This window comes from Oryx dammah, unplaced genomic scaffold, assembly GCF_014754425.2.
Source record: "Oryx dammah isolate SB20612 unplaced genomic scaffold, SCBI_Odam_1.1 HiC_scaffold_11056, whole genome shotgun sequence".
Classification (NCBI taxonomy): Eukaryota; Metazoa; Chordata; class Mammalia; order Artiodactyla; family Bovidae; genus Oryx; species Oryx dammah.
In genome coordinates, this window is record NW_024080450.1 from 792,247 (window position 1) to 819,525 (window position 27,279).

At 41.7% G+C, this 27,279-nt stretch overlaps 1 protein-coding gene across 1 annotated transcript in view; it reads left to right on the top strand.

The window, feature by feature from the left end:
* LOC120860302 (ras and EF-hand domain-containing protein-like) overlaps positions 1-8,683 on the top strand; it is a 79,371-nt gene extending 70,688 nt beyond the window's left edge. Inside the window, exons 16-17 of the mRNA XM_040236082.1 lie at positions 1,457-1,533; positions 8,364-8,683. Of these exons, the coding sequence (XP_040092016.1) occupies positions 1,457-1,533; positions 8,364-8,469 (183 nt within the window). The 3' untranslated portion in view covers positions 8,470-8,683. The remainder of the gene's footprint in view (positions 1-1,456; positions 1,534-8,363) is intronic.
* The last annotated feature ends 18,596 nt before the right edge of the window (positions 8,684-27,279 follow it).

Sequence of the window (27,279 nt, forward strand, 5' to 3'; positions counted from 1 at the left end):
TGAACGCTCAGTTGTGTCCGACTCTTTGCGACCCCATGGACTGTACAGTCCATGGAATTCTCCGGACCAGAATACTGGAGTGGGTAGCCTTCCCTTCTCCAGGGGATCTTCCCGACCCAGGGAGCAAACCCAGGTGTCCCACATTGCAGTCAGATTCTTTACCCACTGAGCCACAAGGGAAGCCTGCAAAGGTCCTGAGGTGGGAGAAAATGTGGAGCATTGGAGAAATAGCGGGCTGGCCAGGGTAACTTGAGCATTGTGAGGGAGAGTGGCCACTGGTAGAACTGAGAAGTTGGCTGGGGCTCCATACGAGCATACCTAGGCCTTGTCAGCCAGGTAAGCATTTCAATATTGCTTGTAAGGGATGGGGAACATCAGAAGGTCTGAAGCAGAAGAGTGATAACAATCAATGACTATATGTATAACCACTGGGAGGTTAAATAATAGAGGACTAGAAAATGTCCGTTGGTTTTAGCAACACAAAGACTGCTGAATCTCAATAGAAAAGGATGATAGGGTGAAGAGAGGTGTGTTAGCTGCTGGCCTAAAGGAGACATACTTCTGATGGACATTTAATTCCTGTGTGGTTAGCTTAAGCTATCATTTTTATTTCTCTCAAGTTATTTGATAGAGAACATTTGGTGGCATGTGTGACTCTTGGATATAAGAACCTTAAACTATGAAATTTTTGTATAGTGGGATGGGTTTTTTGGGGGGGGATGCAAAACAAAAATTCTCTGATTGGGTGGAATATTATTCAGCCATTAAAAAGAATGAAATAATACCATTTGCTGCAACATGGATGGACCAAGAGAGCATCATACTGAGTGAAGTAAGGCAAATAGAGGAGAAAAATTATATGATGTCCCTTATATGTGGAATCTAAAAAGAAATTATACAAATGAACTTACTTAAAAATCAAAAACAGACTCACAAACTTTGAGAAGGGACTTATGGTTGCCAGGGGGAAGGTTGGGGGAAAGGGATAGTTAGGGAGTTTGGGATGGACATGTACACACTGCTATATTTAAAATGGATAACCAGCAAGAACCTACTGTATAGCACATGAAACTCTGCTCAGTGTTATGTGGCAGCCTGGATGAGACTGCCACATTTGAGGGAGAGTGGATACATATATATGTATGGCTGAGTCCCTTTGCTATTCACTTGAAACTATCACAACATTATTTGTTAACTGGATATATCCTAATAAAAAATAAAAAGTTTTTTTAAAAAAATTCTTTTGACTAGGAACTGTTACTGGAATAACTAGGCTCAAATGTGTTTTATTTTTAAAGTCTTAAAACTTTGAATCCAATTACTTAACTATTATTTTTAGTATACTCAACAGGGGAATATTTTTATTTTATTGATTTTAAAAGTGAACATTCCAGGAAACCTAATCAAAGCCTTCATTTAATTGTGTGTGTGTATACATATATATGTTTTTTTACAGACCTATGGGGCATTATTTTGTGAAACAAGCGCCAAAGATGGTTCAAATATAGTGGAAGCTGTTCTCCATCTTGCTCGGTAAAGTTTTGCCTTATATTTGGAAAACTGAATGTAGGATTGAATTTTCACTTAGCTGCTGTATGTGTCAAATATATTGACCATAAAGTGAATCTGTATTGGGGAACACTGTCTTGTCTTTCAGTAGTGGTTGGAGAAACAGTTTTTGAAAAAAACTAGTAATGCTGCTTGTTCCCTGTGAACATTGGGAAAATACCTCTACTGCCAAACAAAAGCAGGTGCACCTGAGGTGTCATTGACATTTCTGCAAAATGTCACCACAAAGCTAACAGCTGACATGTATGACTCATTTCCAGGAACCAGATTTTAAACACAAGAGACCATTATGAATATAACTATTATGACATTTTCCAAGGTAAAGGAAAAAAACTTCACAAAGCAAATTGTATATCATGCCAGTTGGAAGCACTTTGTTTACGTTCTTACCCAGGTAATTTTTAAGCTTAGACAATGGTGTTAATAATAAATAACATTCTGGGATGTGGATTAGAATGAAAACTGCATCATTGAGGAACTTGGATTTAACTGTATTTCAGTCTTTGCAGTATTCTTAGGAAATAGCAATGTTTTCTGTTAGACTTATTTCTTCTGCTAGTTTTCTGCCACAAGTGAAAAGATGATTCTTTACTGCTCTAACAGTTTAAATATAAAAAAAAGAAAAAATATAAAAACGTGCGTTATCAAAATCCAGCCAATGAATTTTAATTGCTGACAAAGCAAAACCACTTTAGTCATGTAGTTCTTTTTCTGATCATTTGTGAGATTCTGGTTTTTATAAGAATCTTAACGTTAGTAGAATAAAGGGCTCAGCACTACCTTCACCTCAGGTAGGAGGTGCTACATTGCTGCCCCAGCTGAGCAGGAAAGGAAGCTGCAGCTAAGGCACTCTGCATGGCTGAGGGCTTCTGCCCAGCACACTGGAGGAGTGTAGTGTCAGGAGGCTCAAACTCCAATCTTAAATCTGCCCCGAACAGCTGTGGAGTCTTGACTAAGTCCAGCATTTCTAATCTGTAAAATGAGGGAAGGGGCTAAAGAAAATGATCCATAAGGCTTTCTAGTCCTGACAGCCTATGAGTCCATAGATAAGTGTGTGGAGTCAGCCTAGCAGCCACCCTGTTTACAATGTAGCTTTACTTAAAACAGCTATGTGCAGAAGCATTTTGATAACAAGGTCACTTCTTGTGAATCACTCATCAGAGAGCTTTTTAAATTGTTGTTGAGACCTCTAGGTTACTTATGTTAACAATATGTTAAATAGGAAAATTATAAATAAAGCAAATCTGTAGAGCCTTTAATTTGCTTTATACCACGTCATCTGATTATTTGTCAAAGTACCAAGTCTTAAATGAAAATAGTTTTGTTTCCACCAGTAAGATTACTTTAAAAAGTTTTACAGCCTTCAAAATGTGTACAATGCAAAACATTAAATTCTTGACTTGATCTCATAAGATAGTTCCCATAATTCCATTTCATACCATGTCATGTCTTAAAACCTGAACTAGAAAAGTTTATGGATTTGCACTGTCTGAAACAGTGTTTGTTTTTAAAGGGAGGCCATAAGTGTTTGGTTAACAACATGAATTCCTTTGCCTTTTCTTGAAAAACCTCTCAATCCCAGGAAAAGTCCTTCCTAGAAATTCAGTTTCCCTGTAGGGCTGACAGGACGTTCATTCCATCCACTGTCCATCAGTACGTCAGTCTGCCACCACTAGAGCCACAGGCTTTAAACATTTTGCAATAGATTCAAGTACAACAAGCATCAAATTGGTCAGTGGCCTGAAATTTGAAAAAAACATAAAAAGCTCAGGCTGATATATCAGTTCAGCACCGTTGCTAAACCCACTGGGTGTAAATCTGTCCATAAGACTGATTGATTTAAAATGCTGTTAAGCATATGGCAGTTTGGGGTGAGGTAATTTAGTTTTCCCAACCTTAAACCTGTTTTAGATGTTTGGAATTATATTTTCTTGATTCCCTTAAAGTGGGAGTGCCTGCATTTTGAGTAGATTTAAGGAAACTGAAGGCCAAGTGAAAAATACAGCCTGTTTTTCTCCCTTAATATTTGCTTTCAAGGTTCAGTAATGTCTGCATTATTATGAGTGCTCAGCAGGAAGGCCTTGTAGAGATACCAGGGTATGTAAGATAGGCTGTGCAATTTAAAATTAGAGAAAAAACAAGAAAAATATGACCAGGCAGCCATATGATACATAGCTGATAGGGGCCTGTTGGACCTCCCAGAAGAGAGAGATGTGAGTTGTCTTGTGAAGATAGTGTTTACTGTACCCATTGTACAGATGAGAAAACTGAGAATTAGAAAGCTTTATCGGCTTGCTCAAAGTGACACAGCTACTAAGTGGCAAAATTAGGACTTTGCACTACTTTGAATCTCTGATTTGCCTTTTAAATGCTGGCAATTTCTGGATTCTATTTTGCACTCTCTTGCTCTTACTTTCTCTGCCTAATGTCTTCCATCCCCATGGTTCCTAAAACTGTGTCTAGACAGTGACTTCCAATTTCTATATTTTTAACTCCCATCTTTTTTAAAATTCCATGTTCCCACCCACCAACAAATGGAAATTCTGTAGGTCTGACTGACCCAACATAGCTAAATCCTAATGTGTTTTCTATAAAATTGTTCTTCACTCTATACTCCCCTTTTCAGGAAACTATTAACATTATAATAATTAAAAAAAAATAGTAACCTAGAGTCAGTCTTGACTCCTTCCTCTTTCTTCATCATCTGCCTCTAGTGGGTTCTGAGGCCCTAATGATTCAGTGACCTCTCTGCACTTTTTCTTCAATTTGTCCATATTCTTTCTCTAATCAGGGTGATCTTTGTAAATAAAAATCCAATTAATACTTTCCTGCTTGCACCCCACATTGGTGTCCGACCTACAGCAAAGAACCCAGTCTCTTTTAGCAAGTAGCTAACAGTCCCCCAGAGCCAGATCTCACCTAACCTTTCTGTTCGCATCTCTTCTTGCTTCCCCGAACCTGGAACCTCCCTTCCTCTTTAAATGAATTCCTATCCTGCCAGTAGGTCGGCTCCACTGTGCTTGTGTGTTAGCAGCTTTCAGGACCTGGTAACGATTTATTTAGAAGATACCTGGATCTCTCTCAGAGCTCACTAGTTGAGGATCCCAGAGCCTGGCATAAGTCGGACACTTGTTGAATGACCAGGGGTAGGAGACTTCCTTAGGGAGCTTTCACAGGATCATGGAGATCTTTGGTGCAGTGTTGCCTCAATTCAGTTCAGTTCAGTGGTCAAGCTTTTGCATTTGGAAGCTGTATTAGTTTTCTGTTGTCACTGTAACAAATTCCTACTAACTTAGTGGCTTAAGCAATACAAATATAGTTCAGGAGGTCATAAATCTGAACCAGGTCTTCCAGGGTGTTACGGGTTGAACTGTGTATCCTCCTTCTTTTCCTGAGTCTTTGTTTCCTCATCTGTGAAGACAGTGATGCCCACCTGTCATGTGACAGTGTGTGTGTTGTAATAAGGACTTCAGTGAAAATGTGTAGCATAGCATTTATTAACTGGTCTTCAGCAAGAACTAGTTTCCCTTTTCTTTCCTACTCAGGTGCAGTGGTTTTCAAAGGTTAGCACATCAGCTCCTTCTGGGGCTGTGCTGACCAGTTTAGTGGCCACTATCCCCTGGAATTGTGGCTATCCAAGCCGAGATGTGCTAGGTGTATTAAATAAATACTGGGTTTTGAAGTCAGTATAAAAATTGTAAAATACCTCATGACTATTTTTATTGGTGACATGCTGAAGTGATAGTATTGTTGTAATACCAAGTTGATTAAAATACATTAATGAAATTAATTTCACCTATTTCTCTTTACACTTTTTACCGTGGCTGCTAAAAACTTTTTAATTACATGTATGAATTACATTCTATTAAATAGCACTGCTGTTCTGGGAACATGCCAGTTCCCAGGATCTGGGAACAAAGCACACAAAATGTAGTCCCCCCGGAACAATACCAACTTTTATTTTCTGAAATTACCAGGAGAGACTGGATCTCACTGGAGGGGCCTTGACTGCTCTCCCTCAGGTGTTTCATGCATTTACGGTCACGGCTGGGTCTGCATCTCAGCCCCCAGGACCCCTCTGCTGTTCTCTATCCAGTGAGGAGCCCTCGGCCTCTTACATGGCAGCTCAAAATGATCAGGCCTTATTAATGCCTCATGTGGAAGTGCCAGCACACCATTCCCTCGCCATTCCATTGGACTGAGCAGTCACAGAGCCGGTCCCGACCACGGGGGAGCAGCACAAGCTTCATTCACCACTAGTGGGGGAATGGCAGACACTAACAGGGAAGGTGGAATTCTCTGCGGCCATCTTGGGGACAAGCTGTCACACACTCCTCACCACATGACATTTTCATTCAGCTTGTCTAAGGTGGGACTTCAGAATGTGTGTATTACACAAGCATCCCCAGGGGTAGGAGACTTCCTTAGGGAGCTTTCACAGGATCATGGAGATCTTTGGTGCAGTGTTGCCTCAGTTCAGTTCAGTTCAGTTCAGTTGCTCAGTTGTGTCTGACTCTTTGCGACGCCATGAATTTCAGCACGTCAGGCCTCCCTGTCCATCACCAACTCCTGGAATTCACTGAAACTCATGTCTATTGAGTCGGTAATGCCATCCAGCCCTCTCATCCTCTGTCGTCCCCTTCTCCTCCTGCCCCCAATCCCTCCCAGCATCACAGTCTTTTCCAATGAGTCAACACTTCGCATGAGGTGACCAAAGTATTGGAGTTTCAGCTTTAGCATCATTCCTTCCAAAGAACACCCAGGATTGATCTCCTTTAGAATGGACTGGTTGGATCTCCTTGCAGTCCAAGGGACTCTCAAGAGTCTTCTCCAACATCACAGTTCAAAAGCCATCAATCTTCAGCACTCAGCTTTCTTCACAGTCCAACTTTCACATCCATACATGACCACTGGAAAAACCATAGCCTTCAGTAGATGGACCTTTGTTGGCAAAGTAATGTCTCTGCTTTTGAATATGCTATCTAGGTTGGTCATAACTTTCCTTCCAAGGAGTAAGCGTCTTTTAATTTCATGGCTGCAGTCACCATCTGCAGTGATTTTGGAGCCCCGAAAAATAAGGTCTGACACTGTTTCCACTGTTTCCCCATCTGTTTGCCATGAAGTGATGGGACCGGATGCCATGATCTTCGTTTTCTGAATGTTGAGCTTTAAGCCAACTTTTTCATTTCTTTCACTTTCATCAAGAGGCTTTTTAGTTCCTCTTCACTTTCTTCCATAAGAGTGGTGTCATCTGCATATCTGAGGTTATTGATATTTCTCCCAGCAATCTTGATTCCAGCTTGTGCTTCTTCCAGTCCAGCGTTTCTCATGATGTACTCTGCATATAAGTTAAATAAGCAGGGTGACAATATACAGCCTTGACGTACTCCTCTTCCTATTTGGAACCAGTCTGTTGTTCCATGTCCAGTTCTAACTGTTGCTTCCTGACCTGCATACAGATTTCTCAAGAGGCAGATCAGGTGGTCTGGTATTCCCACCTCTTTCAGAATTTTCCAGAGTTTATTGTGATCCACACAGTCAAAGGCTTTGGCATAGTCAATAAAGCAGAAATAGATGTTTTTCTGGAACCCTCTTGCTTTTTCCATGATCCAGCAGATGTTGGCAATTTGATCTCTGGTTCCTCTGCCTTTTCTAAAACCAGCTTGAACATCTGGAAGTTCATGGTTCACGTATTGCTGAAGCCTGGCTTGGAGAATTTTGAGCATTACTTTACTAGCGTGTGAGATGAGTGCAATTGTGCAGTAGTTTGAGCATTCTTTGGCATTGCCTTTCTTTGAGATTGGAATGAAAACTGACCTTTTCCAGTCCTGTGGCCACTGCTGAGTTTTCCAAATTTGCTGGTATATTGAGTGCAGCACTTTCACAGCATCATCTTTCAGGATTAGAAATAGCTCAATTGGAATTGCATCACCTCCACTAGCTTTGTTTGTAGTGATGCTTTCTAAGGTCCACTTGACTTCACATTCTAGGATGTCTGGCTCTAGGTGAGTGATCACACTATCATGATTATCTTGGTCATGAAGATCTTTTTTGTACATTTCTTCCATGTATTCTTGCCACCTCTTCTTAATATCTTCTGCTTCTGTTGGGTCCATACCATTTCTGTCCTTTATCGAGCCCATCTTTGCATGAAATGTTCCTCTGTTAATTCTAAAAGTGCCTCTGTTAATTCTAAAAGAAATTTAGGAAGAGACGAAAGGATTTTTTTGGATTTTAACCATCTGCTGTTATCTCCATGATCAAGTATTATTTCAAAATGGTTATAAAGCCATCATTGCTTTTGTTAATGTTAAGCATTAGCTGGGGGTGGAAGCTAGGTTCCAGAGTCCTAAGGAATGAGCTGTGTGTGTGGCAGACTATACACCATGCATAACCACAGGAGCGAGCAACAGTAGTCTGTGTGCATGTGAGTATGCACCTGGGTATGTGTTTCTGTGTACGTGCATGAGTGTGTAGCCTACTGTTCAGAATGCAGATGGCTGGAGCTCACCTGCGTGGTTGCAATCCAAGTTCTGCCACTTCTTCAGCTATGTGACCTAAGGGAAATTTCTTAATGTTTTTTGTTTGCCTTCATTTTCTCACATATAAAATGGGACACAGTAAAATCTTACCTGTGAGGATTAAATGTCAACACCTACAAAGCATTTAGCACCCTGTCTGATGGCACACAGCAGCTGCTTAGCAGTGCAGTTTTATTTCTACCAAGTTGTTTATGGTTCTATTTTATACCTCCGTAATCTTCTCTGTCTGTATGTCTCTCTTTCTGTCTCCAGGGAAGTGAAAAAAAGAACTGATGAGGATGACAGCAAATCCATTACCAATCTGAGTGGCACTAGTTCCAAAAAGTCAACCCAGATGAAGAACTGTTGCAATGGTTAACTCCAAACCCTCCTTGGCCCACGAAGCCTTCATCCCCAGAGTACTGAATGTGCATGAGTTATTTACTTCTTCCATGAAGTGGTACATCCTACAGACACTTGCGTGGAGAGTTACAGTGTGGGGAATCTGAACTGTGTTCTTGGTCCCTCCAGAACCTCGGCTCTTTTTTGCTGTTTCAATGAGTGATTGGGCCCCCTGGTTAGATATGCCTGCCTTATCTTTAGAAAGTCTTTTTATGCTCAGGTCAAAGATATAAAAGAAATTCACTGACATAATTAGATTCATGTGGTAGATGACATTTACTTCCAATATTCAGTACTACTGGGTTGGCCATAAAGTTTGTTCAGGTTTTTCTCCATTTTATAGGAAACCCCAAACAAACTTTTTGGTCAACCCAATAGAAAACTAGTAAAAGGGGGTTACCTTCCTACCTTTGCTGTAAACTAGCCTTCTGGTCTTGAACCTGTCACCAACCCACATTAGATCCATTTCCTCATCTGTAAACAAGCAGCTTGGCCTTTCAGGCCTTGGCTCTCTCAGCTCTGAAGCTCTTTAAGGAGTGAGGAGAGTGTGATGGCCCATGGTTTATCAGGACTCTGGTTCATCTTTTTAAATATTTAAGTATCAATTTTTCTCACTTCTTGTACAAGAACAGAATTTAATTGAGAAAAAAATGGTAATGTTTTATGCTCCAGTGGAGATAGAAAAATCTATTGTCTTATATATAAAGAAAACATTTGGGGGACAAAAATAGTTTGTATATTAAAGAGGGTGTTTTATAATCTCAGAATACTTATAAAGACCATGGTTTCAATTCACTGCTAAAAATTCTAATGAAAAATATAAAGCCACATGCTACTGAAAATACAATGCCCAGGAAAGTTGTCCCACTTCACTTAAAAAAAAAAAAATCAGCAAGAGATTGCAGGTGCTGGTGAAAGGGAGTAATTGAGAGTGACTACTAATGGGTATATAGTTTCTTTGGGGATGAAGAGAATGTTCTGGAATTATATTGTGCTAATGTTGCACAACTTTGTGAATATACTGAAATCCACTAAATTGTATACTTTAAATGGTGAATGTTATGGTATGTGAACTATATAGGTGTATATATATAGTTTTTAAAATATACTAGTTTAATTTATCATTTTGCCAAATGAAAATATGCAAATTCAAACCTCCCCATGGCTTAAGAGCATAATCTCTTTTCTATAACAGATACCCTAACACCTTGACTGCCAGCATTCACATCCTTAAACAATGAACAGTGAAAGAAATGTTATGTGTAATTTTGGAAAGTCATCTCCTTTGAAGAGGAGTTGTGGTTAGGGTACAGGTGAGTCAGTCCTTTGTCTGAGGTGACTCAGGACTCATCCTCACCAACAGCCTCAGGGGTCTTGCTCTCCTAAGAAGCTGTGCTGCCTCCCAGACTTCCCCACTGAAATATCTCCAAGAGCCAAAGGTCAATACCTGACCCCACGGTGGGTCAGCGAGGCGTGGTCTTTGGTTTCAATTTTCAGTGGCCAGAACCAACTAAGTTATTCCCAACCAGAGACTTGAACTTAACATGATTCATAGATCCAGGCCCCAAGTAGCCTGCTGAAAAAAATAATAGCTCTTATTTATTGTACTATGTAAGCTAAAAACATCCCTCTTATAGGATTAAAACAACTCTACTTACAGTTTTTATGATCAGACCTTAAATTCTCCAAGGTTTTTGTTTTTGTTTTTTTTTAATGAAAATTGGGTAGTATGTTAACACAGCTTATAAATAGCCACAACATCCATTTAGCTTTTCAAAGTGTGCCTTCTCTCTATTGGTGAGATCTAGTTCGGTTTTGTTCTTTTTCACTGGGAAGTTGGTTCTGTCTTCAACAACTCTACCATGGATTCCTGTTTCCTGTTTTTTGGTCCCAGAGGGGAAAAAAAAGTTTACATTTTTTACTAAAAACAAATACCTTGCTGGTGGGGAACTGTCAGACTGATTCAAGGAGAGATGGTTATTTTTGTGCCATGGTGCGATGAAAGTTTTACCACTGCTGTTTGCCTCGGTGGCATCTGTGGAGCCCAGGTTAGAACAGACCTAACAGACCTGTGTGTTGATATATGGTATTCAAGTTTAGGAGTTTGGTGCAGTTGCACAAAACTGTGTTAGTATACATGTTATTGTGTTGTCTTTATTTATTTTCCCCCAGTGTCTCTATTTGTCTTACAATATGTATATAATAGTATATACCTTTGATACAGAAGTATTATCTTGGCCTTTGCTTCTGGACTATATGGGCAGTAACCCAAACTGATTAGATTACATAAGTGCCTATGATAAATGAAGCAAACATCTTTAACTATCTTAACGTGGATAAATATTTTTGCAACAAAATTCAAATTAGACTTACAACTGTAAACTTAGACTTACAGCTCTGGTTAGCTATCCTATTTAAAGAGAAGCTACTGCTAGCTCTTTCACTGCCCTGCTAGGAAACTAAGTTTATTACCAACATTTGATTTTATGAAGCTGTTCCCAAATTTAGAGTTTATTTTTGGTAATAACAAAAACAGCTAGTGTTTTTAACTTGAACTTAATTTGTTACTCTACTCATCTTGTCTCAATTACTCCTTGTAGAGATTTTAAAATCACAATTACACTACACTCTTTTTTATGTATCCTGATACACTGGATATTATTTTAGTTTCGACATGAAGAGAACACTGGCTATAGAGACATTTTTCCCTGTTAACTTTTAGCCTCGTGCGTTTTCATAATTTATTTTTTTCTACTTGCTGCTATATATGACATATGTGACATCTGATTATTTAATACTAAATGTGATTTGCATAAGGCCCAAACCACACAACCCTCTTGCTGAAGATAAAATTGAGCTTAAAGATTTATTTTCATATTTGTACAGTGATTAGCTTCAGAGTCATGGTTTTTGTGGGCTTTTATTATATGTATGTGTAAGAAATTTCATATATTAAGAAGACCTCTAAGTAATGAAATAATTATTTTATAATTTTGATTTACAGGGTTTACATTTTCATAATATTGGCTGTATTTCATTTATACTGTTTCTCTTCAAACCACTAATAATTATCCTATAATGTGTAATTTATGGTAGTACAAATATCTAAAGAATACATTATATTTTCTGCATCATAAATTCAGTTAAAAGAAAAAAAACACTTGCTTTGGTCTTCTTGTATTTCCTCCAGCTTTGCTGCAGGCATTGCTGAAGTAATTTTAGTTCTAGGATGTGCCTACATGAAACTGCGCCTCTAAAACCCTGGCCTGGGCAGCTAGCTGGGGAAGAAAAGGGTGATGTGTGGTACTGTGGCACATCTCGTCCTCTCGACCAGCTTTGGGATGTGATATCCAGGTTGACCAGCTTTGGGGTGTGATATCCAGGAGTAGTGAGGCTTTAGTAGAAAACTGGCAGGACATACTCTGGCATTCTCATGACCTTGGGTTAGGCCCCTTCTCTGACACCCCTCTGTACCCACCCCCCCCCAACAACACCCTGCCTAGCTAACTCCTGCTTCTCCTTCTAAACATCACTTCCTTCAGGAAGTTTCCCTGCTCATCCTGGTTTGGATGCGGCTGCCTGCTCTCACTTGTTTAGTACCCTTTCTAACTGGTCAGCATCCTTACTGACCTTATACTTGTTTAACTAGACATATTCTTTGAGCTTTATCCCTGTTGTTTGCTGCTGCCTCCCCTCTGCTGTACACAAGAAAACTGTTTAAATAAGGCAGGCTTTGCAGAGTTTCTGCAGACACACATACACAGAGACATGCACACACAACAGAATAACAGGCAGTACATTGTAGTGGCCACAGGTCTGAGCTCTGTAGCCAGCCTGCTTGGGTTTGAACCTTGCCTCGTGAACCTTCTAGTCAGTAACTGTGAATAAGGAGCTTATTTAACCTTTGTGTACCCCCAGCTTCTTCACTGGTAAAACAGAGATGATAACAGTACATTTTTCATGGAGTGGTTATGAGGACTAAATAAGTGTATGTAAGGAAAGTGCTGAGAACAGTACCTGGCACTTTGATCAGTTTAGTTCAGTCGCTCAGTCATGTCCAACTCTTTGTGACCCCATGGACTGCAGCACCTCAGGCTTCCATGTCCTTCACAGTCTCCTGGAGCTTGCTGAAACTCATGTCCATTGAGTCAGTGGTGTCGTCCATCTCATCCTCTGTCTCATCCTCTGTCGTCCCCTTCTCCTGCCTTCAATCTTTACCAGCATCAGGGTCTTTTCCAGTGAGTCGGCTCTTTGCATCAGATGGCCCAAGTATTGGAGCTTTAGCTTCAGCATCAGTCCTTCCAATGAATATTCAGGGTTGGTTTCCTTTAGGATTGACTGGTTTGATCTCCTTGCAGTCCAAAGAACTCTCAGGAGTCTTCTCCAACACCACAGTTCAAAAGCATCAATTCTTAGGTGCTCAGCCTTCTTCACAGTCCAACTCTCATCCATACATGACTACTGGAAAAACTATAGCTTTAACTAGATGGACCTCTTTTGGCAAAGTGATGTCTCTGTTTTTTAATATGCTATCTAGGTTTGTCATAGCTTTTCTTCCAAGAAGCAAGCATCTCTTAATTTCATGGCTGTGGTGATTTTGGACCCCAAGGAAATTAAATTCTGTCACTGTTTCCATTGTTTCCCCATCTGTTGCCATGAAGTGATGGGACCAGATGCCATGATCTTAATTTTTTGAATGTTGAGTTTTAAGCCAGCTTTTTTACTCTCCTCTTTCACCTCATCGGGAGGCTCTTTAGTTCCTCTTAGCTTTCTGCCATAAAAGTGGTGTAGATTAATTTTTGTCCTTTTGATTACTGTGTATCTCAGCATGTTCCTCTTAGGGTTTAACCTGCCTGGGACTCTGTGCTTGGAGAGAGCAACATGGACCTGATTGACTATTTCCTTTCCCATATTAGGATTTTCAGCTATTATCTCTTCAAATATTTTCTCAGGTCCTTTTTTCTCCTTCTGGGACCCTCTATAATGCTAATGTTGGTGAGTTTAATGTTGTCACAGAGGGGTCTTACCCAGTCTTCATTTTATTTCATTCATTTTTTTATAGTCTCTTCTGTAGCAGTGATTTCCACCATTTTGTCCTCCAGGTCATTTATCCATTCTTCTGCCTCAGTCATTCTGCTGTTGATTACTTCTAGTATAATCGTTTCATCTCTCCTTGTTCTTTAGTTCTTCTAGGTCTTGGTTAAACATTTCTTGCATCTTCTCCATTCTGTTTCCAAGATCCTGGATCAACTTCACTATCATCATTCTGAATTCTTTTTCTGGAAGCTTGCCTGTCTCCACTTCATTTAGTTGTTTTTCTTGTCACTTCATCTAGGACATAACCTTCTGCTTTTTCTTCCTGATTAACTTTATTTAATGTGGTTTTGGTTCTAGCCGCTTCTTCTGTCTGCCCTTTGGTGGATGAGGCTAAGAAGCTTGTGTAAGCTTCCTGATAGGAGGGACTGGAGGTGAGCACTGGGTCTTGCTCTAGTAGGCAGGGCCATGCTCAGTAAAGCTTTAACCCAATTATCTGCTGATGGGTTGCACTCTCTCCTTATTAGTTGTTTAGCCTGAGGCAACCCAGCCCTAGCATCTGTGGGCTCTATGATAGGGTTATTGATGACCTCATGCCAAGGGGCACCTCCAAGGACTGCTGCTACCAGTGCCCCTGTCCCCAAGGTGAGCCACTGCTGACCCACACCTCCACAGGAGACCCTCCAACTCTAGCAGGCAGGTCTGGCTCAGTCTCCTGTGGGGTCAGTGCTTCTTTCCCCTGGGTCTTGGTGAGGACAAGATTTTGTTTGTACCCTCCAAGACTGGAGTCTCTGTGTTACCCAGTCCTGTGGAAGTCCTATAATCAAATCCCACTGGCCCTCAAGGTTAGATTCCCTAGGGAGTCCCAGTCTCTCTGCCAGATTCCCAAGCTGGGAAGCTTGACACGGGGCTCAGAACCTTCACAACAGTGGGAGAACTTCTTTGCTATTATTGTTCTCCAGTTTGCCGGTTGCCTACCCTCCAGGTATGGGATTTGATTTTATTTGGTTGCACCCCTCCATCATCTTACTGCCGCGTCTTTGTCTTTAGACATGGTGTTTTTTGTTTTGTTTTGTTTTGTTTTTTGGTGGATTCCAGTGTCTTCCTATTGATAGTTGTTCAACAGCTAGTTATGATTTTGGTTGCTCTCACAGAAGATGAGTGTATGTCTTTCTACTTTCATCTTGAACCAGAACCATAAAAGAGAAGTAAATCTTTTGAGAGAAAAATGAGGGCCTGAAAACTAGAATGGAATCCTTGTAAGTGCAGACCCTCCATTTATTAAGGGGTGACTGGATGAAGTAGTTAAAAGGAAGAAGAGCTCCAACTGAGATTTTAAATCTACATGACAGTAAAAATGATGGTGGGTACTGGGATTATTTAAATGGGAACCAACCTTTATGTTTATATACTATGATGCCTCTTGACAAGGATTTCCAGCATATATATCCAAAAGTCCACAGGATAGGAATGAATCGCCAACAAAGCATATTTTGCAAGGCTTAAAATAATATCTTTTCTTTCCAGATCTAGACAGTAAGATGTTTTCATAGCTGAAAATAGGAAATAGGCACAAATCCCTGCTTCAACTTGAAAATATGGAGTAAGATAAATTTTCAGGTGCAAAACTTAGGAATAACTATCCAGTTCTAATTTTTCATCTGCATTTATCAGGTTTATTTGAGAATTTACATTTCTTAAATTTCCATAGAGTGGGAATTTAGTTCTAAGGACCTTTAACTTGTGACCTCTCAGGCTGACAGTTCAGGAACCACATTTCATGGCATTTGGCATACATTTTTATAGAGTCCTTCACTGTCTTTAGGATTTTGACTTTCTGAAAATTTTTCAATTTCAGTTTTCTGGTACATCTTCCCATTACTGCAGGGTGGAACTCAAGAGCTGGATAAACATCTCCTCAAAGGGAGTTTTATGAATTCCAGTGTAGTTTTAGGAGTAAAATTAATGCTCTTTAATTCATCACAAATCTATTCTTGATCAGTCATTTCAGAAACAGATATATTTACTCTTAGATGAAATCTAAAAATTTCTTAACACGACCTCTCAGGCCCTCTGTGATCTGGCTCCTAGTTGTTCTCTCACTAATTCAGTTGTTTTTATTGAGTGTGACTGTGTCATGGGTGCAATTCTAGACCCGGGGGAAGCAGAGTAAGACAGATCTTAAGCAGACTATATTCTGGTAGGGGTTGACAACAAACTTAATAGACAAAGAAGATCCACATTCTGCCTCCTCCCCACCTTTCTCCACCCCAAAGCCGCCAATCAGGCACAGGAAAACTTTGTTCCTGTCAAGCCTTGTTCTCTCTCCTCCAGCCCTTTACTCAGCTCCACTTTCTGCATGGAACACCACTCTCTCTGTTCTCGGCATCAGCCTGCCCAACTCCTCTCTGTCCTGTAAGTCTCAATTCAGAGACTCCCAGCAGCTATGCCCAACCCTGGGATCTGAGCTAGGGCCTCTCCCCCTATGATTTCTATCCAAATGCCCATCACAGCACCTGGTCAGATTGCATGTGATGAGCAGGTTACCTGTGTACCTGACATGCTGGTTGACTTCTGTCTCCTGCAGCCCTTTAGAATTTACTGAGTAGGGGTAAAGATTTCCCCACCCTCCTCATGACTTCATATTCCTCTGGATCTAGGTCTCAAGGGTCTTTTATGTCACAGACTCCGCTGAAGCTCAGGATCCCCTTGGCATAATGTTTTTAAATGAATAAAATAAAATAGATAAGATTATTAAGGAAGCCAATGATATTGAAAGCTTATTCCCAAGATATTTAAAATGTTGTGGGGAATTCCCTGGCTGTCCAGTGGTTATAACTCTGTGCTAGGGCCTGGGTTCAATCCCTGGCCAGGGAAGTAAAATCCCACAAGCCTCATGACATGGCCAAAAAAAAAAAAAAATGAATGAAAAGAATGAAACAAGTTCAAAGAAATATTTTTTTTAATAAAAATGTTGTGATATTTGACATTATCAAAGTGAAAGTTGCTCAGTTGTGCCCAACTCTTTGTGACCCCATAGACTATACGGTAGATGGAATTCTCCAGGCCAGAATACTGGAGTGGGCAGCCTTTCCCTTCTCCAGGGGATCTTCCCAACCCAGGGATTGAACCCAGGTCTCCCACATTGCAGGCAGATTCTTTACCAGCTGAGCCACCAGGGAAGCCCAAGAATACTGGAGTGAGTAGCCCATCCCTTCCAACAGATCTTCCCAACCCAGGAATTGAACCAAGGTCTCCTGCATTGCAGGCAGATTCTTTACCAACTGAGCTATCAGGTATTGATGCTGCTTTATTGGCACATTAAATTACAAGAACTGATGGTACATGTATTAACAACTATAATTTTGACATCATGATGAAGGTAAATGGTATTCTGAGACATCTGCAAAGAATCTAATGTAAATTATAAATATCTGTGATTTCTATTGGTGATACAGTCACAGATATCAATAATCCTCCTAGAGTTTGGTGCTAACATTTTATACTAAATGAAATGCTAAATTCCAGTTAGTTTAGTAAATAAATAAATAAACATTATTTTTTCCCATTCAACGTAGAAATACAGATTTTTTACCCACAGACCCAGTGGGTCCAAGGCCCAAAGTAAAAACCCCTGCCCTGGGTGAGAAGTTGCAACCATAGACTATTTAGAAGAGAATTCTCACATAGTAATCAAAACTCAAAGCTGGACAGAGCAGTATCAATCCTCTCCCTGATCCAGTTCAGGCCTGCTTCAGCCTGGAAGCTTGCTGTGGGAAGGGGGCCTTGGTTCCCCTGCTCTGTCCTGCACCCCTGACTACCACTTACTGCTGATATATACTCCCCTCCAGGCTCCAAGCAGGAGAGCATGATACCAACATTATAAATGCCATTTATATGTGAGCAGGCCAAATCTCACAGAAGAAAAAGAATGTATGTAGCCAATTGTTCTTGACCATCAAGTGTACTGAAGTTTAAGGATAAAATGTTGTCATTGCAGGAATTTGTTGTAGTCTGCCTCTTGTCTTTATAGCTGCAGCTCTGTGGAGGAAGGAGAGAGTAGGATGAATTGAGAAAGCAGCAATGACATATATATACTACCATGTATAAAATAGATAACTAGTGGGAAGCTACTATATAACACAGGAGCCCAGCCTGGTGCTCTGTGACAACCTAGAGGGGTGAGATGGGATGGGAAGGAGGCTCAAGAGGGAGGGGATATACATATAATTATGACTGATTCACATTGTTGTATGGCAAAAACCAAAACAACATTGTAAAGCAGTTACCCTCTAATTAAAAAATTAAAATAAATATTACAAATAGAGTACAACTAAAATAGAACTGCAGCTCTGAAGCAAATCTGATTTAATCTATCTTATTGTCATGAACATGGGCTGAGAAAGTTAAGAAAGGTATAAAGATTGGGGATAACTGAGTTGAGAATCAGAAATATTGAACGTTTACTGGGGTGTGATGGCAATTATTTTTCTCCCCTAAAACTCCACTGAAACTAGAGTCAAATGCATTTTTCTTTTAAAGAATCAGAGCCAGAAAGGCAGAACAGGGACAAAATTATGAATCTGAAAAGTAGATGGAAAACTTGGAACTGAGTTAACCTAAGAAGGCTGAATCCTAAGCTAGTAGTGTCGGGAAACTGAGCAATCTAGGTTTACACTGCAGATTTCCCAACAGACTCAGGAACTGGCAGAAGCAGGTACCTCTGGAACTAGGGGTAGGGGTATAAGGGAAGGTGGGGTGAAAGCAATTTGAGAAGCAGTTTTATCCTTAAGTATTGTTCTCTCATGCTATGCCATTACTACTCTGACCTAAGTATGGAGATCTATTTTCTGCAGTAAAACAAGGATGCTAGATTGAGGGCTATACAAGGCATGGTTGAGTGTGCTGCTGCTGCTGCTGCTGCTGCTAAATCACTTCAGTCATGTCCAACTCTGTGTGACCCCATAGACGGCAGCCCACCAGGCTCCCCCGTCCCTGGGATTCTCCAGGCAAGAACACTGGAGTGGGTTGCCATTTCCTTCTCCAATGCATGAAAGTGAAAAGTGAAAGGGAAGTTGCTCAGTCATGTCCGACTCTTAGTGACCCCATGGACTGCAGCCCACCAGGTTCCTCCATCCATGGGATTTTCCAGGCAAGAGTACTGGAGTGGGGTGCCGTTGCCTTCTACATTGAGTGTGCTGGTACTATTCAAAAAGCAGGGGGGTTAAATGACATGTCATCTGAGTGCTCAGTGCTAAAAGCTAATACTACCCACTCAGCTTTCAGGACACTGATGCCTTTATCTTTCAGAGACTGAAAGACTTTCCCCTGGAATACTGACCAGATAAGAGGAAAGACCTTTACAAGAAATGTACCCTGCCCCCATCACCCTACTGTAAAGTTCAAGATTGGTAAATAGCTCCCATCACTTGAGCTTTCAATTAGGATGTTAGCTCCTCTGAACAATCGAAGGATCACTGGATTTTTATGGAAAGGCCCTAACATGGAAAATGGAGACCAAATAAAACAGGAAAATATCAACTTGGGGAAACAGAGCTTATGCAGAGGAAAAAAATCTTTCATTAATATATTGAGAGACAGACAAAACTGCTGTAGCCTTGAAACAAGAACAAGATAGTATCAATAAGGAACATTCATAGAGCAAAAAATGAGATCTTAGAAATGAAAAACATGACAGCGGAATTTTTTTTTAAAGTAAACAATATAGAGTTTTGAAGACAGATTTGAGGAGTCTTCCAGAAAGAAAAGCACAAAGAAAGAGAAACCAGGAGAGGAAGGAAGGAAGTATAATAGCCAAAAATAGCTGTTCCAGAAAGAAACAACAGGGAAAGCAGGATAACATAATCAGTAGTCATGTGTGGATGTGAGAGTTGGACCATAAAGAAGGCTGAGCACCAAAGAACTGATGCTTTCGAACTGTGGTGCTGAAGAGGACTCTTGAGAGTCCCTTGGACTGCAAGGAGGTCAAACCAGTCAATCCTAAAGGAAATAAACCCTGAATATTCATTGAAAGGACTGATGCTGAAGTTGATGCTAAGAGCCAACTCATTGGAAAAGACCCTGATTCTGGGAAGGATTAAGAGCAGGAAGAGAAGGGGGCAACAAGAGGATGCGATGGTTGGATGGCACTATCAATTCAATGGACATGAGTTTGATAAAACTCTGGGAGACTGTGAAGAACAGGGAAGCCTGGTGTGCTGCAGTCCAAGGGGTCTCCTGGTTTCTCTTTCTTTGAACTTTTCTTTATGGAAGACTCCTCAAATCTATCTTCAAAACTCTATATTGTTTACTTTTTAAAAAAAATTCTGGGAGCCTGTATACACCCGTGGTGGATTCATGTCAATGTATGGCAAAACCAATACAGTATTGTAAAGTAAAATAAAGTAAAAATAAAATTTAAAAAATAAAAATAAAAAAATTCTGCTGTCATGTCTTTCAATTCTAAGAGTCAGACATGACTGAGGGACTGAACAACAGTATAATCAAATGTCAAAGGCAAACGGTAGAATCTCTCCTCTCTGCCCCTGTTGGTTACTGGTTACATATTTCTAGGCTTCCCAGGTAATGCAGAGGTAAAATGCAGGAGATACAGGAGACGCAGTTTCAATCCCTGGGTCAGGAAGATCCCACGGAGGAGAGCATGGCAATCCACTCCAGGATTCTTGCCTAGAGAATCCCATGGACAGAGAAGCCTGGCAGGCTACAGTCCATGAGGTCACAAAGAGTTGGACATGACTGAAGAAACTTAGCATGCACGGACACACCTGGGAGGCTGCTGTAGCTCTCTTGCCTGTATCCCACTCCCAGTGCCTATCAGCTGCATGGAATGAATGACACCTGGAGTGAAGATCATGGACATGGAAAGTAGTCCACAGAAGCAGGACATGGGAAAGGGCTGGACCCTTCCCTTACAGGTAGGCAGGAAGAGAAACAGAGAGATCATGTAGATGGGGCTCTGAGTACCTGGGATAGAAACTGACATGTTCCCGAAGAAGGCATGATAAGAGAAAATGATGGTTTGCTCTCTAAATCAGCAAAAGAACCTTGGTTCAAAAGAACCTTGAACCAGGAAGCCACCTCAAGGTCCTCCTTTTGGAAGAAGGTAAGTAAATCTCAGCTTCAGTGTTTGCCCACAGTGTAATAAAGAGCAGTGAGTTTAGCACTGAAGCTTCTGGGAGAGTACCACAAACACAAGCTTTTCTTTTTTTTTTTTAATTTTTATTTTTACTTTATTTTGCTTTACAATACTGTATTGGTTTTGCCATACATTGACATGAATCAGCTACGGGTGTACATGAGTTCCCAATCCTGAACCCCCCTCCCACCTCCCACCCCATCTCATCTCTCTCGATCATCCCCGTGCACCAGCCCCAAGCATCCTGTATCCTGTATCGAACATAGACTGGCGATTCATTTCTTACATGATAGTTTCTTACATGTTTCTTACATGTTTCAATGCCATTCTCCCAAATCATCCCACCCTCTCCCTCTCCCACAGAGTCCAAAAGTCCATTCTGTACATCTGTGTCTCTTTTGCTGTCTCGCATACAGGGTTATCATTACCATCTTTCTAAATTCCATATATATGTGTTAGTATACTGTATTGGTGTTTTTCTTTCTGGCTTACTTCACTCTGTATAATAGCTCCAGTTTCATCCACCTCCTTAGAACTGATTCAAATGTATTCTTTTTAATGGCTGAGTAATACTCCATTGTGTATATGTACCACAGCTTTCTTATCCATTCATCTGCTGATGGACATCTAGGTTGCTTCCATGTCCTGGCTATTATAAACAGTGCTGCGATGAACATTGGGGTACACGTGTCTCTTTCAATTCTGGTTTCCTCAGTGTGTATGCCCAGCAGTGGGATTGCTGGGTCATAAGGCAGTAACACAAGGTTTTCTAAACAGATCCTTGTGGTCAAGTTAACTGCCAGCAGCCTATACTCAGCCCTACTGCTGTGTCTCATTTCTACACCACCTACACCTGGGGTCCTTCTCCACTTTCCTCCTTTCCACCTGCCTTGCCTCCCTGCATATTCATGTATATTTTTATATATGTATATTATATGGTGCTAAACTCAAGTCAGCTGTGGCCCCTGCCAGGATTTGCCTGGTGCCTTCCTCTCAGAGGGTGATTCCTGTCCTTTCCCCAGTCAAAGATTCATCATATAACCTTGCTAGCTCTAGCCCTTCACTCCTGTCATCTTTCCCCATTTCTTCATTATGTCTTACTGCATTTCAGAAAGCACCAGATGATTCACCTGGACTGTCAAAAGAAAACTTTTAAGGCTTTGGGAAGTGTCTGGTTCCATTAAACAGACATGGAAAGTGGCCAGGAATTTAGAATTTAATGCCACACATGAATCTTCAAAAATCAGATAAAATGCTCAGAACAGAAGAGGATCTGTGGCCCCTTTACTTCTCTCTGACAATGTCCAATAATTGGATAATTCAGAGAAATATCTGTTTATCATTAATGTAATTACATGAAATTCTCTGAAACCCTTAGATTGAATGGAGAAAGCTAAGGGAGGAGGTCGGGGGGCTGAGAGGCAGGATGGGCTCTGTAAGCAGCTGCTAAGAAATGTAAGGCCCTTCAAACTATATGTTTGCACAGACTGAATGGAGTCGCTCCTACATACTGTTATAGGAAGCCTCTTGAATAACCTGCCATACTGAGATATTCCTAGAGCTCTTTCCTGCTTCCTGTGCAGTCAGTCTGCATCCCACCCCCACATCCAGCACCACCACTCAATGCATGATCCACAACCACCAGAAGCCTGGCCACAGAATGGATCTCTTTTTAGGGGCTGAACCCTGGTCTCTAGCATTACAGGCAGATTCTTTACCACTTCAGCCACTAGGGAAGCCTCAGTTCAGTTCAGTTCGGTAGCTCAGTCGTGTCCGACTCTTTGCGACCCCATGAATCTCAGCATGCCAGGCCTCCCTGTCCATCACCAACTCCCAGAGTTCACTCAGACTCGCGTCCATCGAGTCCGTGATGCCATCCAGCCCTCTCATCCTCTGTCGTCCCCTTCTCCTCCTGCCCCCAATCCCTCCCAGCATCAAAGTCAACTCTTCGCATGAGATGGCCAAAGTATTGGAGCTTCAGCTTTAGCATCATTCCTTCCAAAGAAATCCCAGGGTTGATCTCCTTCAGAATGGACTGGTTGGATCTCCTTGCAGTCCAAGGGACTCTCAGGAATCTTCTCCAACACCACAGTTCAAAAGCATCATTCTTCAGCGCTCAGCCTTCTTCACAGTCCAACTCTCACATCCATACATGACTACTGGAAAAACCATAGCCTTGACTAGGCGGACCTTAGTCGGCAAAGTAATGTCTCTGCTTTTGAATATACTATCTAGGTTGCTCATAACCTTTCTTCCAAGGAGTAAGCATCTTTTAATTTCATGGCTGCAGTCATCATCTGCAGTGATTTTGGAGCCCAAAAAATAAAGTCTGACACTGTTTCTACTGTTTCCCCATCTATTTCCCATGAAGTGATGGGACCAGATGCCATGATCTTCATTTTCTGAATGTTGAGCTTTAAGCCAACTTTTTATTATTTTTGGCTGCACGGGGTCTTCTTTGCTGCATACAGTGTTTCTCTAGTTGTTGTGAGTGGGGGCTACCCTCTAGTTGCAGTGTGCAGGGTTCTTGTTGCACTGGCTCCTCTTGTTGCGGAGCATAGGCTCTGTGATGTGCAGGCTTCAGCAGTTGCAGCACTTAGGCTCAGTAGTTGTGGTGCACTGGCTTAATTGCTCTGCAGTATGTGGGAATCTTTCCTGACCAGAGATTGAACCAGTGTTCCCTGCATTGCAAGGCAGATTCTTAACCACTGGACCACCAAGGAAGAACCAGAATGGACCTCTTAGTGGTGGCTATCATACTCATATTCCCTTGACCCCCTGAGGAGGCATAAGTGGACCCTGTCCTAGTTTCTCCTGTTAACTAGGTTGGAGCAGGAACTGGTCTCCCTGGAAGGAAGACTGGAACCACAGACCATTAAGAAGTTCATGGCAGAACAGCACATCTCAAGGCTGTACTTGTTCTACTCAATGTAAGGTTAAGTATAAGTAAAAGATTTGGATCACCCCTTTCCCTCTGGAAGGAAACTTCTGGCTAAAATGGCCAGAGAATCATTTCAGACAATGATGATAAACATGAATAAAGGGCAGCAAAACAAGGAAAACATTACAAAATCCCTGGGCATGTGTTTTTGCAATTTTCAGGCCAAATGTGTGACCCTTGGAGAGGACTCAGACTTTAAGGTCAATTTCACAAGAATGGAATGTGAAAAAAATCATCAGAGTCAGAATCTGACATTTGACAAGTTACTTAATATTTCTGAGCCCCAGTTTCTTCATCTGAGAAAGAGAATAACAGTATATCCAAACCCAAAACATCATTCACTGTAAATGTGCTGGTAATTCCCAAAGCCACTTCTCTGCACTAGCCGTTCCTCTGAGCTCTAGTTGTACAGTCAATAGCCAGGAGAAGCTCTGTCTTGCTCCAAACAGTGCAAATTAAGTTAAATTTTCCAAACATCTTCCACACCACCAAACTGTTTTCTAATGTCAGGGAATGGATGCCACTATACATCTACTCAGACCATACACTGAGTCAGTCACTGGGTTCTAATTTTGATATCAAGTTACCCCCCCTTTCCTCTATTTTTTACTGTCTCTGCTTATAGTTCAGTTTCTCACCCTTTCATTCCTGAACAACTACAGTATCCCCAGGGCTTAGAATAGTGGCTGGTACATGCATAGCAATACCTTAGTAGTACTTGAATGGTCTGGACTGAGGGAGCAGATAAATGAATACATCAGTGTGATGAGTGCTATGGTATGTGCTGTCCTGCCACAGGAGGAAGTACTCAGCTGATGAGGATGACTGTTCAGTCGCTCAGTCGTGTCCGACTCTTTGCGACCCCATGAATTGCAGCATGCCAGGCCTCCCTGTCCATCACCAACTCCCAGAGTTCACTCAAACTCACGTCCATCAAGTCGGTGATGCCATCCCGCCATCTCATCTTCTGTTGTCCCCTTCTCCTCCTACCCCCAATCCCTCCTAGCATCAGAGTCTTTTCCAATGAGTCAACTCTTCACATGAGGTGGCCAAAGTACTGGAGTTTCAGCTTTAGCAGCATTCCTTCCAAAGAACACCCAGGGCTAATCTCCTTTAGAATGGACTGGTTGGATCTCCTTGTAGTCCAAGGGACTCTCAAGAGTCTTCTCCAACACCACAGTTCAAAAGCATCAATTCTTTGGCACTCAGCTTTCTTCACAGTCCAACTCTCACATCCATACATGACCACTGGAAAAACCATAGCCTTGACTAGATGGACCTTTGCTGGCAAAGTAATGTCTCTGCTTTTCAATATGCTATCTAGGTTGGTCATAACTTTTCTTCCAAGGAGTAAGCGTCTTTTAATTTCATGGCTGCAGTCATCATCTGCAGTGATTTTGGAGCCCAAAAAAATAAAGTAATGTGGCATAAGGGGTCACAATAAAAATGACCTTGAGAGGCATCTTGCATTTAACAATTAAAATATCTGAGTACTTAGTATGTGCCAGGAACTGTGTCAGACATAACAGTCACCAAGACACATGCCTTGCCGCTACCAAGGTCATTATCTTATGGGGTAGAAAGTCTCACATGCACAAACCATCTAACCAGAATATACTTGGATGTCCAATGTTTATCTCAAAAGTGTTTATCCCTGTCCCACCACCCCCACCACCCAATCACACATACTAAACCTGCTCCAATCGCTGTATTTGCCACATTAATTAATGGCACCTGTCTCTTGCCAGTTGCTCAGGCCAAAGATACTGGTGTCATCCCTGACTTTCGTTTCTAATAATCAGCTTCCAATACATCAGTAAATCCTATTGTCCCTGCCTTCAAAATGAAACCAGAATATGACCCCTTCTTGCTTCCTCTCCTATGATGATTGCAGCAGTAGTTTCATAACTAATCACCCTGCTTCTTCCTGAGACCATACAGTCTATTCTCAACACAGAAGCCTTATGTGCTCAGGGAGGGTACTGGCTACAGATGATAGATGGATGGACAGATAGAGGAATATAAAACCATGAGGCCAGATAAGGTCACCAAAGGAAAGAGAGTAAATGGACAGATCTGAGGATTGGACTCTGGGACATTTTGACATTAAGAAATTGGAAGGGAAAAGAAGAACCAGGAAGCAGAGGAGACTGAGAAGCAGTAACCAGGGAGGAAGAAGGAAATCCAGAAGAGTGTGGCATACTGGAAGTCAAGAACGGGGAATATGGCAAGGAGAAAGTTGGTCAACTACACGAAAAGTTGCGAATTGGCCAAGTAAGATGAGGATGCAGAGTTGACCACTAGATTTAACAACACAGAGATCACCTGTGGCTTTGAGAACAGACTCACATGTGATGGAGGTGATGGCATGACTGGAGTGGATTCAAGAGAGAATGAAAGGAGAGCAGTTGGTGATAGCAAGTGTAATCAATTCCTTCAAGGAGGTTTGTTCCACAGAGGTGCATAAAAACAAGGATATAGCTATAAGAGGAAATGCAACCCAGGGAGAGGTTTTTTAAAAGGGGGAGCAACGCCCCCAGGTGGCTCAGATGGTAAAGAATCTGTCTGCAGTGTGTGATCCCTGGATTGGGAAGATCCCCAGGAAGAGGGCATGGCAACCCACCCTACTATTCTTGCCTGGAGAATCCCCATGGACAGAGGAGCCTGGAGGGCTACAGTCCGTGGGATCAGAAAGAGTCGGACACAACTGAGCAACTAAGCACCCACAGACATAATGTGCTGGATTCTGGCATCAACGATGCCGTTGAGGAGCGATAAACTGATACTGCAGGAGAGGAAGGAGAGAAGGCTGGAGCCCTGTGGCAGTGTTGAGATAAGGAGACAGGAGCCAATATCCAAGTCCTGGAGCTGGTCTTGGAAAAAGCACAGACAGTTGGCTGGTGGTTAGCAGAGAGAAACCATTAATGAGGTAGACTTTGAACATTAGAAGAAAGGTTGCTTCCACATGTAAGACAGCCTGGGCAAAGAGTCAAAGAGTAAATGAGGGACTCCCCTGGTGGTCCAGTGGTTAAGAACCCACCTGCCAACGCAGGAGACAAGGGTTTGACCCCTAGTCTGAAGGGACTCCACATGCCACAGAACAACTAAGCCCATGTGCTGCAACTACTAGGCCTGCGTGCAGCAAATACCGAAGTCCACAGTCTAAAGCCCATGCTCTGCAATAACAGAAGCCACCGCAAGAGAAGCCCGCGCAATGCCGAGAGAGAGTAGGCCCCCGCTCACCAAAAATGGAGAAAGCTGAGAAGAGCAACGAAGACCCAGCACAGCCAAATAAATAAATAAACTTTTACGTTTTTTTACAATCTTAAAGGAGGAGCTGGGAAGGGACCAAGGCTAAGGGTAGAGGATGGGAATATGAAGAACCAAATCTGAAAGTCAAAGGTGGAGATGGATTCTGGAAGTTACCGTGGCAAATTACTACTACAGCGTAAGCACTAGGTGTCCAAGGTAGTTGAGTTGCTGATCATATGTGTGAAGAAGATGCTTCTGGAAGCAGGAGCAGCAGGAAAGACTGCAGAGATCTTCTAGATGAATGCAGCCTCGGGCATGAGACTAGAGACACTGAAATATTGCAGGTGTGGCATCCTAGTGTCCAGCGAGAAACCAGGGACGTCTGTGGGTGGGAAGAGACAACT